The 15,551-nt window shown below is 43.2% G+C and overlaps 1 protein-coding gene across 2 annotated transcripts in view; it reads right to left on the reverse strand.

The window, feature by feature from the left end:
* The window catches only part of SH3BGRL2 (SH3 domain binding glutamate rich protein like 2), a 52,356-nt gene extending 37,048 nt beyond the window's left edge, over positions 1-15,308 (reverse strand). Inside the window, exons 1-3 of one of the 2 annotated variants that reach the window (XM_039528520.1) lie at positions 14,823-15,308; positions 13,523-13,627; positions 13,133-13,213 (exon numbers count right to left, since the gene is read on the reverse strand). In XM_039528520.1, coding sequence (XP_039384454.1) covers positions 13,133-13,213; positions 13,523-13,627; positions 14,823-14,867 — 231 coding nt within the window. In that variant the 5' untranslated portion in view covers positions 14,868-15,308. The remainder of the gene's footprint in view (positions 1-13,132; positions 13,214-13,522; positions 13,628-14,822) is intronic. The other variant, XM_039528521.1, reaches the window with a different exon arrangement.
* Positions 15,309-15,551: the final 243 nt, after the last annotated feature.

Raw genomic sequence — 15,551 nt, forward strand, 5'->3', positions numbered from 1 at the left:
CTCAGCAACCTGTATGCACAGATTTGGCTTCAAATGCACTGTTACAGCTCCAGTTAAGCTCCTCCTGGTGGATGCTCACCAGACTGCTGTGTTTGGACCCAGATGCTGAGCCTTTGTGCTTTCAAGCTTTCCTTCATCTGAGTAGGCTCCAGCAAGGACTATGGCTATGACATCTCTGGCACACTTCCTGGGCATGGCCTCTCTGTCTGATACCCCTTCTGGAATTGGGACCCCATAGCCATCTGCCCTAGGTCCTAAGGACTAGTGCTGAATCTCCCCCAAACCCCAATAGCTCAAGCACATCCCTTCCCAGAACTAGGGTTGCCAGGTGTCCAATTTTCTCCCAGAACCCCTGGTCAAAAAGGGACCCTGACAGCAACCAGGCCATTACAAGTCCAGTTGGCACAGGACTGGTATGTTCCCTACTCAGCTCTGCACAGCTCCCAGAAAGTTGCCAGCATGTTCCTCCGTCTCCTAGGTGTAGGGATGGCCATGGGAGCTCCGCGTGCTGCCCTCACCCTGAGCGTTGGCTCGGCAGTGCCCATTGGCCAGGAGGGGCATCTCGCCACTTCCTGGGAGCCCACAGAGGTAAGCGCTGCCCAGAGCCCGCACCCCGTCCTGCACCCCAACTCCCTGCCCCAGCCTGGATCCACCTACTGCACCCCACACCCCTCATCCCTGGCCCCACCCCAGAGCCCATACCCTCAACCAGAGCCCTAATCCCCCGCACATCCTAACCACCTGCCCCAGCCCTGAGTCCCCTCCTGCACCCAAACTCCCTCTTGGAGCCTGCATCCCCCCTTCAGGACCATGCTCCTCCAGCTCATGGCTTATCCTCCAAATCATGGAGGATCTCTTCGCAGTCAGCTTTCCTTCAGTGCTGGCTGGTCTGCAGTCAGCAGGTCCTCCTTGGCTCCTAAAGCCTGACCGTTCTGTCCCTCTCTGACTCCCTCTCTGTTTTTAACCAACACCTCATTCTCTTTGTTCCCTTTCTGGGGAAATTCCACTGCTCCTCTTCCTCTCCCTCTCTGCCCTTATCTGCAGCGAGAACTGGTTCTCCTAGCCTTCAGCCATCCCAGTGTCCTAATGCGCTTTCATCTGAATGGGAGCATGCAGGTTAATGAATGTCCATTGTCTGAGAGAGGCATGATACCAGGTCTGAGAGCAGACAGCGGATTTCACATACACTGAGGCACTCACTGATACAGCAATTTCATAAAATCAACCAGAATTCATAAGTTGTACATAGACAGGTTCTCCAAACCATCACATGTGCCTCTTCCTTAGAGTACAGTAACTCCTAACTTAAAGTCGTCCTGGTTAATGTTGTTTCATTGCTGACCAATTAGGGAACATGCTCGTTTGAAGTTGTGCAATGCTCCCTTCTAACATCGTTTGGCAGCCGCCTGCTTTGTTCACTGCTTGCAGGAAGAGCAGCCCATTGGAGCTAGCTGGTGGGGGCTTCGAACCAAGGTGGACTGGCAGCCCCCCTATCAGGGGCGGCTCTAGACATTTCACCGCCCCAAGCAGGGCGGCATGCCGCAGGGGGCGCTCTGCCGGTCGCCGGGAGGGCGGCAGGCAGCTCCGGTGGACCTCCCGCAGGCGTGCCTGCAGAGGGTCCGCTGGTCCCGCAGCTCCGGTGGTCCTGCGGCTTTGGTGGACCTCCCGAGGGCACGCCTGCAGGAGGTCCACCGGAGCCGCCTGCCACCCTCCCGGCGACCGGCAGAGCGCCCTTGGGGCCTGGAGTGCTGGGGCCTGGAGCCACCCCTGCCCCCTATCAGCTCCCCACTCTTTTAAGTTCCCTGTGCTGCAGCTGCCAAGCAGGCTAGCAATTGCCGACATTCAGCTGTCCCTCTCCCCACTGCCATGTGCTGCTCCTGCCCTCTGTTGGAGCTGCTCCTGAGAGCCTCCTTCTTGCTGTACAGGGGGAGGAGGGAAGTGGGGGGCTAATGTCAGGGTGTCCCCCTTCTCCCGCTCCTGCACCCCGCTTACCCCATTTCCATAGAGCAGGGGGTACACACGACAGGGTTCAGGACAGAGGGAGCTTCCAGGCAGTAGCTGTGGTCTCAGCAAGCTGATCTAATTCATAAGACAGTGTACTTAAAACTGGGGTCAGCTACTTAATGGGGAAATGTGCATCTCTCACTCTCACACACACGGTGTGTGTCTCTGTCTGCAATGCTCTCTCCCCTCCCTCCATGCCTGCTGTCTTGTAGAGTAAGGCTACATTAACAACAAGTTAACCCTTGAGGGCTCAGACAAATGTTACTGCTAAATGATGAACTAAGGCATTCCCTGCAAAATATCCCACCCTCTGACTCCTCCACCTCAACCCAGCTTCACAATCATCATCGCTGTGTACCAGTATTAAATTGTTTGTTTAAAACTTTTACTGTGTGTGTAAATATACATACAGTATATATGTCTTTTGTCTGGTGAAAACAATTTCCCTGGAACCTAACCCCCTCATTTACATTAAATCTTATGGGGAAATTGGATTTGCTTAACACTGTTTTGCTTAAAGTTGCATTTTTCAGGAACATAACTACAATGTTAAGTGAGGAGTTACTGTACTTTCTATTGAAAGCAATTCAAACACAGAGAATCATAGAATATCAAGGTTGGAAGGGACCTCAGGAGGTCATCTAGTCCAACTCCCTGCTCAAAGCAGGACCAATCCCCAGACACATTTTTGTCCCAGATCCCTAAATGGCCCCCTCAGGGATTGAACTCATAACTCTGGGTTTAGCAGGCCAATGTTCAAACCATTGAGCTGTCCCTTCCCCAATAACCTGAGCTGTTAAAAAAATAAAATAAAATAAAATAAAATCTTAGATCCTGGAGTAATAAGCCCATTAGAAATCGCTAAGGAAGAGAGCTAACTGTACGCACTATGCTACGGCAAACTGCCTGGCTAAGTGACACCACAGCAGCTTTCTGGGAGTCAAACGCCTATTTAATACAAAACTGGAAAGACTACTGCCCCATACCATATGGGGGTCTCCTTGGGTCACACCTCTGTATTAAAGATTAGATAGTGGAAAGTGGACCATCATATTTTTCCTTAAACTCTGAAACGTCCAAGGTGTTTCAAGCTATTTGGATGTCTGTTTTGAGAAGAGTGCATCTCTCCTGTGGCATACGTAGTGCAACAGTTGCTATGGCAAGTAACCATTGGTTTAGCTAAGTAGTGAATGGTTATGTAATACTGCTGGGGTGGGGGTGTTTTTTAGCTTCTCATGTCTTTTTTTCCCTAAAATGCACATAGGTGAGTGGTGTTGTCTTGCACTTACAACAGGGGACTGGGAGTCAATGCAACTGGCTTTGGTAAAATTACACTTCTGTCACATAAAAGCCCCAGTGTGGGTATAGACATTGCCTTGAATCAGACATGCTTTCCTTACCTAAGAAATGCAGTAGAAGCAAAAATAGGTAGAGTGCCTTTGTCACTGCAGGCTCAAACGTAATAAGAGCATCAGGAATTTGCATGGCTTTACGATGGACTCCGCAATGGTTTCTTTTCTGTGCTTATATCAAAACAGCAATGCAATAAAATAGGAGACGAATGAATGCAAATGCCACCTGGAGTGCCGGGACTGTCACCTCCTGTCATTTTATAAATCTGAATAAAGAAAAGTGATGTGGGTCTGCAGTTAATCCTACATCCTTTTTACCTAACAGAGCGGAGTGTTTTAGCTCAGACAGGACAGGGTTCAACTTTTCTATCGGATTCAATCCCCACTACTGACCCCAGAGGCATTACATTACATCAATAGGGTGCTTTCAGGCTGGAGCCTAGAACATGGCACAAGTTTTACATTTAGGAATAGCAATATAAAACATTAGCAAAAATACAAACTGAAGATATTTTGTTTTTTTGAAGAACACTCAAGTTTTCAACTCCCCACCACCACCCTCACTGCCAAACACACACACACACACACACAAATAAGATACCCTTAAGGTTTAATTACTAGGCACAGAAAGCTGCAATGCAATACTGTGAACATTGTATTTAGTCAATTGGGGCCTGATTCCAAAGCCCACTGAATTCATCAAGGATCTCTGGATCGGGGCCTTACTGTATCTGGTTCAGCAGCTATTACACCATCTTTTGCTAACATGACTGTCAAGACCTTGCTGCAGTAAGGAGGAAATCAAGATAAAATCTGATGTGGATACTTAACACAGTAAAACATTGCAGTCCAAAAGGTCTGACGTTAACTTGATATTTTCCTTTAACAAAATGTCTGCATTCTGCATTCAATGTAATTCATGCCTACAATTTGTTTTAGAATAATTTGTTTCAATGATTAAAATACTGAAACTAGGTAAAAGAAACATGCTGAAGTTTTGTGCTGCTTAGAATGCTTTGCCCAAACAGGCACTTTGGCTAATGGATCCTCTGAGCCACTCAATGCCTTTAAACAGGATTGCCTAGGTGTAGCTGATAAGAACTTTCACACAATCTTATTGATCCATGAAATAGAATGGAATTCAACTCACTCTCTTGGTTGTGTTGGCTTTGCAGGGGTAATAGGAGTAAAACCAAAGTCTGCAGTAAGCTGCATGTGGATAGACTCTTGTACCCACACAAAGCAGCACTAAAGTCTTTCAGGATCAAGGCCTAAGTTTCTGTCACTAAAGTAAGTAAACTTGATGCTGAATACAAACATAGCTCCAGGTTCTCTTATCTCTTTGGGTTTTAGTTGGATTACGCAGCTGCTTTCTAACATGAAATGTGTTATGGATTATATTTCAATTTCCAAAACAAATGTGATTTGAATACCTTAATTTTGCTTTTCCTTAAATTTTTCACATTTGCATTGTGGATGCTATATGTCAGTAACCTTAACTGTTTTAATCCTATTTTGTGTTACTGATTGAAATCAAATTCAGTTAGCAGACATGGTGATTTAAGAGATTAAGGATATTCTACAAACAGTGCCAGCAGTGACAATAAAGAATGAAGCAAGTGTCTAGACTTGTATGACACAGCTGGCCGATAAAGGGGCCAAGGTGACCACTAGTGAAAAAAGGTCTATTCATGGGCTAGGCCATTGTCTCAGGGAACTGTTAGTCCTACCGGCTAAAGAAACATAATCTTTAAAAATGTATAAATTGTTCTTTATCATTTCACAATCATGCCAGAGTGAGTGAATTCAGAGAAAAGGGATAACCTTGAAAGCACATATTGTTGTACAATTGCCAGAGATTGGAGTCATATCTGAACATAAAGCAGTTTAGCACACTAGAAGTCACAGCAAAACAGATGTTCAATAGGACTTTTGGGAACATGATCAGAACAGAACAGTGCCTCCTGGAAGCATTATTACAGCTACTACTGTTACTTTTACTGACCTTTGCTTACAAGGATAAGCAAAGATCATAGATTATATATTCTCATGTAGATTGGGCTGTGTTCTTTAGTTACCCACAGGAGTTTATCCACTTTTTTTAAATAAAAGATTCTGACAGGAAGTAATACTGAAACTGAACAAACATTGGAGAGGTACAATTTAATATTAAGTTATCAAAATGTGGCAATAGTTAAGCTTAGGGTACGTAACTTAGGGTATGTCTACACAGCAAAGAAAAAGCCAGAGCTAGCCTGTGCCCGCTGACTTAGGCTCGTAAATTCAGATTGCGGGGATGTTTCATTGCTATATAGACTTCTGGGCTCGGGCTGAAGCCTGGGTTCTACAGCCCGGAAGCTACACAGCAATGAAACAGCCCCATAGCCTGAGCCCAAAGGCATGGACCAGCTGCAGTGCTGACACACCCTTACCGGCTGACCCAAAGCCTGCTAACATTAATAGAAAGATGCCCTTAAATTAAAATGTTTAATGCATATGAACTTTACTGGTTCAACTATAAGATCAGAATGCTCCCAATATTCTGGGAGCTTAATCGTAAGTCAGTGGAGTGATTTGTGTAAATTGTCTCTTCCTGATTTTAATATTGCAGAACTGTTATTTGCTAGATGGGTGAGGTAATATCTTTTATTGGACCAACTTCTGTTGGTGAGAAGCTTGTCTCCCCCATCAATAGAAGTTAGTCCAATAAAAGGTATTACCTCACCTACCTTGTCTCTCTATATACTTTATATCACAATTGTTTTTTAGGATCAGTTGTATTTGTGTAATAAATTGTAGATGTCTCCAAATTATTAGGGTAACCAATGAAATCTTATCAAGCACTAAAGAATAAATCATGTTTTATTTTGACTAATTCTGTTTCTAGCATATATAAAGATGCACAAAAGCATTAATATCATCTCTGGAAAGTAAATAGTAAAACCTCTCAGACTATTTGCATAATTTTTCAAGAAAAACTATTCTGTGTTTAAAAAAATGTGGGTACAATATTTTGGAGAAATTAGGGAGGAGGTGAAAATCCAGGTTTATCATCTATCAGAGGGGTAGCCGTGTTAGTCTGGATCTGTAAAAGCAGCAAAGAGTCCTGTGGCACCTTATAGACTAGCAGACGTATATGGCTGACGAAGTGGGTATACACCCACGAAAGCTCATACTCCAATATGTCTGTTAGTCTATAAGGTGCCAAAGGACTCTTTACTGCTTTTACAGGTTTATCATGAGAAACTAACTTCAACCTTAATATGGAGAGATTATTGTGTTTTATGAAGAAACACATATTGTCTAAATCATTTGGAGCAAGTTGGGTCAAATTTCATTGTAAAATACTAAAATATCCACTTTGTTAAAAAATCCAACTCAGGAAACGGAAAAAAATTCCAGTTAATCTGCATTTAAAACTTGCATGTACAACTGCAACAAGCTGAAACAGCACTCTCTCCAGACCAGTCTTTACAAAAGAAAAAAAACACGATAGTACTGTAGTAATTACAGTATTATCAGGTTTCCTAGTTAAAAAAAATATCTTAATTGGTTAAAAAAAAAATCAAAGTCCAGCTTCTAATCACTGTTATCAAAGCCTATTCTTTTTTCATGTTGGTGTCATTCCATTTCCCCCGCAGCGTTGCTAGACCATGTGGCTGAATGGAGCTTGTAATTTAGCAGATACAATTAATTTTCAACACAGTGGTTTTCACAACACATGAAAGCATACAAAATTCCAAAGTGAGAAGTTATTTTTAAATGTTGGATTACACAGTAGGTGGAATAAATCTCTGGATTCCATTATTTCAATAATTTCACTTCAATATCATTCTGCTTAATTTAAAAAGAAGTAGAGAGAGAGAACATGGCTCCATAGCAATAAATTGTTACCATAGAGGAGAATTACATTGGTTTAAATAATTGTTAAAACTTCCTCCAATATTTTGGAATCTGTTTAATGAAACCCTACCAACTTGAGGCCCAATCTTGCAACTCCTCTGTGCATGTTGTCAGTGGGCATCCCAGACACAGAGGGAACCAGGCTCCTGATTAGTCCAAGGAACTAAAGCTGTGAAGAATGTTAGACTATTTACATCTTCAACTAATTTCCATTGTACTACAAGCAACACGTGAACAAAAATATAGGTTTTCCATAAAAGTAAAGCAAAAGAAAGCTCAAACTCTAGTCCCCTGGAATTATTTGGTGAAAAGTCAGAACAGGTGTTTTCTGACACACAGACACTAAACCACTGCTAGGGAAAAATAAAAAACTTTTTTTTACAATAGCAACCATCATCTTTTCATCTGTTGATAAAAATACACACAAAGGTAAAACTCGCTGCCTCAGGCCTGTAAATTAGCACACCGAGTTCAGGACATCTTCCCCTGAAGGGACAGAAGTATAGGGTGAAGCAGCAAGAGGTGGCAGGGCCAGCAAAAACCTGCTAGGCTGTCTTTATGACGTTTCCCACCGGGTTTCAACTGCACCAGCTAAAACGTGTTAAACTACAACTTGCCCTGTCTGCACTAGGGTATTTATTAAAACTTTTATTTTAGTCTGGACAAGGCCTTAGGGTTTCCTATAATGCCCACAAGCACTGATACGGGACTGTGTGGTGCAAACACTGAAAGGAATATTTACATTCCAAGTAAAGCTGTTTTACTGGATATTTTTAAATTCATGAAGCATTTGCATCTACAGGTTTTATAATAAAATAAAGCCATCAGAGCTATTACAGTTCATCAACCATACGCAGGGCTAGAAACAGTGATGTGCTCGAGAAGTCTTTGGATTCTGTGCTGCTTCTGGTGCGCAACCTCTCGCTGGATACCATTTTACCATCCCTACCCAACTCCTACATATATTTATAGACAGACCATTTTTCTTTTCTTTGGCATAGGTCAGATTGCATTAAATGTCAGGGATTTAAAAACAAGAAAAAAAAAAACCAAAACAAAACAGTGAGGATACACCTAAACAAAGGGAACACTGTGCTAGCAATGGTTACTATATTTTTCAGGGACATTTCCAGCTCATTGCACTTAATTCAACCTGGGTATAATTCTGGAGATTTCAAAGGAATTACACCAGAGTAAACTTGGACCATTATACTTGCCAAGCAATGTCACCACTCATGGTTAGCATACAGGGGGTTCGTTTAAATGAAAATAAGATGATTGATTCCCCTGTCCTTCACCCTGCCTTCCATGCAAGCACATTCACACCAGACTTATCACATGCTAAAGAGGAAGAAGGTTTGTTAAATCTCCCTTTTAGAGTATTGGCAACACATTGCTGAGTAGATAACAAAGAAACCAAGCCCAATATTGGAGGCTCACTGAAATCTTTTTTTTTAAACAAACTAGTAATTTAACCAAAATACCAGTAGTGAGGTTAAGAAATGAAAAACAAAAACAGTCATACCACACACCTTGTTACAGAACATTGACCTAAATGTAATAAATATAACTACAATGGGCCAGATTCTGATAGCCTGTAAATCTATTTGACATCAGTGGAGTTATTCCTAATTTACAGAGCTCAGAATTTTGCCTCTGGTACGAAGCAGTGCACTGTTAAGGAACAGGTAGTAAAGGTATACATTTCTTAAACAAATCACACACATTTAAAAATGTTAGTATATCAGAATTCAGACACTTAGCCCTTGGATTTTGCATAACTGTGAAAAAACTATTTTATTTGTATATCTGCAAATACCAGGTAGTCATAATGTTTTGCATTTTCAAAAACTGCCCATCCCCTAGTCAGTACTACAGGCATGGAGACATTCACATTACATTTTATTTGTATGTAGCATCTTTGCTCCAAATTAAGTGCCAGTCAAGGAAGAGAGAGTACATTCCTTAGAAGTACCTTAGAATTAAGTTAGTGACTGATTTCAGTCTCAATGTCTAGCAATATTTCTTTGTAACTTCTTATGCTTGCATATTTCCTTTTGTTGACACTCCTGTTTCAGATATGCATTATGAAAATTTCAGATATAACAAAACTAATCTTAATTTGCTCACATTGTAAATAGAACTCAATCAATGATTATCTTTGAAAACTCATGGTGATCAGGGGAGATCCTGGATGACTGGAAAAAGGCTAATGTAATGCTCATCTTTAAAAAAGGGAAGGAGGATCCAGGGAACTACAGGTCAGTCAGCCTCACCTCAGTCCCCGGAAAAATCATGGAGCAGGTCCTCAAGGAATCAATTCTGAAGCACTTAGAGGAGTGGAAAGTGATCAGGAACAGTCAGAATGGCTTCACCAAGGGCAAGTCATGCCTGACTAACCTAATTGCCTTCTATGAGGAGATAACTGGGTCTGTGGATGAGGGGAAAGCAGTGGATGTGTTATTCCTTGACTTTAGCAAAGCTTTTGATACAGTCTCCCACAGTATTCTTGCCAACAAGTTAAAGAAGTATGGGCCGGATGATTGGACTATAAAGGTGGATAGAAAGGTGGCTAGATCGTCGGGCTCAACGGGTAGTGATCAACAGCTCCATGTCTAGTTGGCAGCCGGTTTAAAGCGGAGTGCCCCAAGGGTCGGTCCTGGGGCCGGTTTTGTTCAATATCTTCATTAATGATCTGGAGGATGGTGTGGACTGCACTCTCAGCAAGTTTGCAGATGACACTAAACTGGGAGGAGTGGTAAATACGCTGGAGGGTAGGGTTAGGATACAGAGGGACCTAGACAAATTAGAGGACTGGGCCAAAAGAAACCTGATGAGGTTCAACAAGGACAAGTGCACAGTCCTGCACTTAGGACAGAAGAAGCCCATTCACTGTTACAGACTAGTGACCGAATAGCTAGGAAGCAATTCTGCAGAAAAGGACCTAGGGGTTACAGTGGACAAGGAGCTGGATATGAGTCAACAGTGTGCCCTTGTTGCCAAGAAGGCTAATGGCATTTTGGGCTGTATAAGTAGGGGCACCGCCAGCAGATCGAGAGACGTGATCATTCCCCTCTATTCGACATTGGTGAGGCCTCATTTGGAGTACTGTGTCCAGTTTTGGGCCCCACACTACAAGAAGGATGTGGAAAAATTGGAAAGAGTCCAGCGGAGGGCAGCAAAAATTATTAGGGGGCTGGAGCACATGACCTATGGGGAGAGGCTGAGGGAACTGGGATTGTTTAGTCTGCAGAAGAGAAGAATGAGAGGGGATTTGATAGCTGCTTTCAACTACCTGAAAGGGGGTTCCAAAGAGGATGGATCTAGACCAGGGGTAGGCAACTTATGGCATGCGTGCCGAAGGCGGCACCCGAGCTGATTTTCAGTGGCACTCACACTGCCTGAGTCCTGGCCACCGCTCCAGGGGGGCTCTGCATTTTAATTTAATTGTAAATGAAGCTTCTTAAACATTTTTAAAACCTTATTTACTTTACATACAACAATAGTTTAGTTATGTATTATAGACTTATGAAAGAGACCTTCTAAAAAGGTTAAAATGTATTACTGGCACGCGAAACCTTAAATTAGAGTGAATAAATGAAGACTCGGCACACCACTTCTGAAAGGTTGCTGACCTCTGATCTAGACTGTTCTCAGTGGTACCTGATGACAGAACAAGGAGTAACGGTCTCAAGTTGCAGTGGGGGAGGTTTAGGTTGGATATTAGGAAAAACTTTTTCACTAGGAGGGTGGTGAAGCACTGGAATGGGTTACCTAGGGAGGTGGTGGAATCGCCTTCCTTAGAGGTTTTTAAGGTCAGGCTTGACAAAGCCCTGGCTGGAATGATTTAGTTGGGAATTGGTCCTGCTCTGAGTAGGGGGTTGGACTAGATGACCTCCTGAGGTCCCTTCCAACCCTGATATTCTAAGATTCTATGAATGGCACCATAGCTCTTTACAGAGCATGGTGTATGCGCCAATGAGTTCTTTGATGGCTGCTGAGTCCGCTGCATGAGTGACAGTCCCATCCACAGATAGGGCACACCCACACACTAACAATGCTCTCAATCCGAGCAGCAGATTCTTTCCTCCTCTGACGCCAGTCATCACAAACCCCAATCCAGTCTGCTTCACAATGCCTTGCTCCATCTATCTACATACAAGCTGACGCTGCTCGCCAGAGTGACATTCTTCACTACTTTCCCAATCATCCAAAGGATACTAAATCATCTTTGCAAGCATCCTGAAATCTGCACCGTGGTCTGCATCTATTTTAAATACTTCGAGCTTCAGAGTATAGCACACGTTTTGGGATGCTGTAATCCAGCATTCACTTGATATGTCCAAGCCATCTGAGTCTTTTCTTGCTAATCAACATTCCAATGAATGACATACTAGCGTGATTTAATACTAAATAGAACTAGTTTATCTACAAACAATGGAACAGAAAGAGAAGGTAGTACATCCACAGCAGAACAGAAGGGCAGTAATAATTTCCTAGGGAAAATGGCGGAAGAAGCATTGCCTAAGACATTTAAAACTTGATTGAACAAAGCACTAGCAAATGCACTTGAGAGAACAGTCCTACACGTATGGATGTCCTACAACTTCACCCAAGCTGTCATAAGGAGTGGAAACCAAACTGTCAGTTCCTTCCAGACCTGTTGGTGTGCGGTTCTGGAGATGTGCTGTTTCATTATTTTCTAATGCCCCTGGCAAACAGGGAGATAATGCCGTGTCCGGAATTGCACAGGAGAAGATGCAGGCTCGGCCTTCCATGAATTTGGAAGATGATGGACATGACCTAGCTGGTCTTTCCCTTCTCTGATACCTGATTCTACAATGGTCTTCTCAAACATCAAGAAATAGGTTTTAAAACTTCACTGTTTTAGAGCATTACTAATGCAGGGAATTGGTAATGGGTTGCACTGCCTTTCCCCTCTAGGTCACCTGTTCTATTCTGGCCAAGGATAGTAACAAATGAAAGTCTTTCCTATCAGATGGCTGTTCAATAGCCTATATGAAGTGAATTGGCAGTCTCAGTCCAGTACTAATGCTCCATGTCATCTAAGAATCCTGTGGCACCTTATAGACTAACAGACGTTTTGCAGCATGAGCTTTCGTGGGTGAATACCCACTTCTTCGGATGCAAGTCTATAAGGTGCCACAGGATTCTTTGTTGCTTTTACAGATCCAGACTAACACGGCTACCCCTCTGATACATGTCATCTAAGTCACCATCACAATTGGCCCTACTGATGGCAGCCAAAGCAGAAAAGCCAGTGGATGAATTGACATGAAAATTAAACTACACTTCAACCCCAGAACTGGGATGGCAGGGTAATGGTTGAGAATATCTAATTGGTGCTGATCTTGGTGTAAAAGTTAACTTGTTTGTCAGTCAGGTAGCTGGGAATAGGTGACAGAGGATGGATCACTTGATGATTACCTGTTCTGTTCATTGCCTCTGAAGCACTTAACAGTGGCCAATGCCAGAAGACAGGATACTGGACTAGATGGACCTTTAGCCATTCTTATTCTTAACTATTCTTACTGGTGATTACTGGATCAAGCTTCTCCTCCTCTAGCACCCCCCTCCCCCGCAAAAAAACTCAAATAGGTCATTATTGTTTGAAATAAATATGAGACAAACTACAATATGAACTGACTGCCAGTTAATGGGAGGGAGTGTTTCTATTATGAATGCTCAGTGAACATGTACTGTCAATGTTCTCAAGAGATTCTGTATTTGCTAAATACGCTACTGAAATGGATAATTAGTTTTTTATTAGCTGTAAGTATGCAACTACTAAGCATTCTAAGCACTTCATGCCAAACTGTATCAGACGACAAACCTGTCACCATGCCACTGACCTGAACACAAACAGTGCACAATAAAAGACCAAAGGAAGAGAAAACACAAATCTTCAGTTGGGAACAAAGTCCACAGTCTCTCTACAAACAAAAAAAAATAAGAATGCCAGTAATAGCACTGCTCAAGCATAAAGTATACCAATTATATCTGAAGCCCTCTGATGTTTCTCATTAAAGAACACATTCAGATGGGCATTTACATTCACATTGTCTTCATGGAAATATAAGCTGTCACTTTAAATAGGAATATAGATATTTATAGGTCACATGCATAATTAATTAACCAAGAGAAAACTAAGGACTTCAGCTACTATCAAAGGACATAATGATTAATGCCCTTCAAAATTTAATTCAAGGAAAGAGTTGTGCCCACTTCAAAATACTTGTTACCTTGCAGATATGCCTTTGTCCTGAGGTTGGTCTGTGGATTTTTTTTTTAAAAGCCTCCAGTAATTTGTAATGATCAGTAGAATTTATTTTGTTTGTTACAGTGCCCTGAGGAAAAATACATATTTCAGACTAAAGCAATGCTGTTGCAGGACTCCCCTTTTCCATCCATGGGACATGACTAACAGTAGTAAAACTAGGCTACCTTACTCAAGAAATCTCATCAGTAACTTAAGGAAGAGTTAAGATAATTTTTTTAAGTGTCAGCTCAGCAATTTTGTTATACTTTCTTTAGTTATTTTAATTTTTTCCAAGCACACACGCAGGGCCCCAGACCCCCCCTGGACATTTTAAATACCTTTTATTTTAAAGCAGGCAGGCTGATTTTTAAAAACAAAACAAAAAACAAGTGGGACAGCATAAATAAATTTTCTCTCACAGTAAAGTTTTTGTATGCCAGTGCTAGATGAAGACTGACTACAATCAAGTATAATAATGTTGGAAGCAATGCTACAGTTAATGCTAACCCATTCTAGTCTAAATCAAATTTAGCATGGAAATGGTGGAACAACAGGCAGGGCTCTATCATGATAAGAACTTGTGCTAGAAAAGAGGAAACAATCACAGCAATACTCTTATAATAAAACTAGGAAATGCACTTTATTAAAAAAAAAAAAAACCACCAAGCAGATATCCTGCTCTGCTTGCTTTTAAACTAAATTACAGGAATCATAGAATGGCAGGACTAGAAGGGACCTTCAGAGGTCTTCTACTCCAATTTATTTCAGTGCTTAAACACCCTGACAGGAAGTTTTTCCCTAATGACCAACCTAAACCACCCTTTGCTGCAATTTAAGCCCATTGCTTCTTGTCCTATCCTCAGAGGTTAAAAAGAACAATAATTCTTTATGAGGCAGTTCCTCAGATACCTGTAGTTTCGCAAATAAACAAGGAATTTATAGTTCAAATTTGAGACCTCTTTTCTTACTCCACCCCACCAAATCTCATCAACAAAGGCACCCTGTTCACCACGAACTACTATCTGAAATGTAGGTCCCCTAACCCTAAGCAATCAGCAGCACCCAAATCCAAGTGATTCCTTGGAATTTCCAAACACTTGATGAGCGGCAGAGTTGTGTGTTTCTCTCCTGCGCCAAATGTTTGCAGCGGGGAAAAGCCACCCCTCAGCCAGCTTTAGCGATAGCAGCGTGGGTGGCTGGGGATCCCAAGCAGCCAGCTGGCCTCAGCTACCGCCTGCCCCCGTACACCTCCAGGTGCGCCTCCCACGCCCCGCATCACTCACCGCCACCGAGCCAGAGGAGGATGCGATGAACACCCGGATAACCATCCTCACTTCATTCGCCGCTTCTCTCCAGCCAAGGGGCGGCGTGGAAGGCTTAAGGGCGCTTCCACTCCTGCAGCTGAAAGCCGCTGCTGCGAGCTGGGGGGCTGCTTGCAGGACCTAGCCCGCCTTGCTCACCGCGCTGGAGCCCAGACACCCCAGCAGCTCCAGCACAGCGTTCGCCTGGGGACTCCCGCTTCGCCTGGACACCCGGAGCTTAGCGGGCGGCAGGAGATGAAAGCAGAAGGGGGGGGGACAGGGAGGGTGCGCAATGATTGCTGGGAATTGTAGTGCTGCGGCTCTGCCAGCTGGTGGATGTGTTTCCACTGCCAGGGGGCAACTTGCACCTCCCAGCTGTGTGCGCAGGGGGGGACAGGTCAAGTAGATTAATGGGGAACAACCTACTTACTAGTAGCGTCTAATTCTGGCTTTCTTCAAATTCTGGTGGCTCCCAGAGCCGGGGACACTTATAGGAGGCCTGATTCCCAGAGATTATGTAGCACACCCGCAGCTCCCGTTGACTTGGGTCTGAGTTGGGGGGCTCAGTACCACAGTGTGCCAGGCATGCTGGTCACCCCGGTTATTTATGGCCAAGGATCTAGATACCCTAGCAAATCAACAGTGGAACAGAGACAAGTAAGGACCAATTTTTGAAGATACAGGCCACAGTGCCTAACCGCTTGTTTTAAC

Source organism: Mauremys reevesii, linkage group 3, assembly GCF_016161935.1.
Source record: "Mauremys reevesii isolate NIE-2019 linkage group 3, ASM1616193v1, whole genome shotgun sequence".
Classification (NCBI taxonomy): Eukaryota; Metazoa; Chordata; order Testudines; family Geoemydidae; genus Mauremys; species Mauremys reevesii.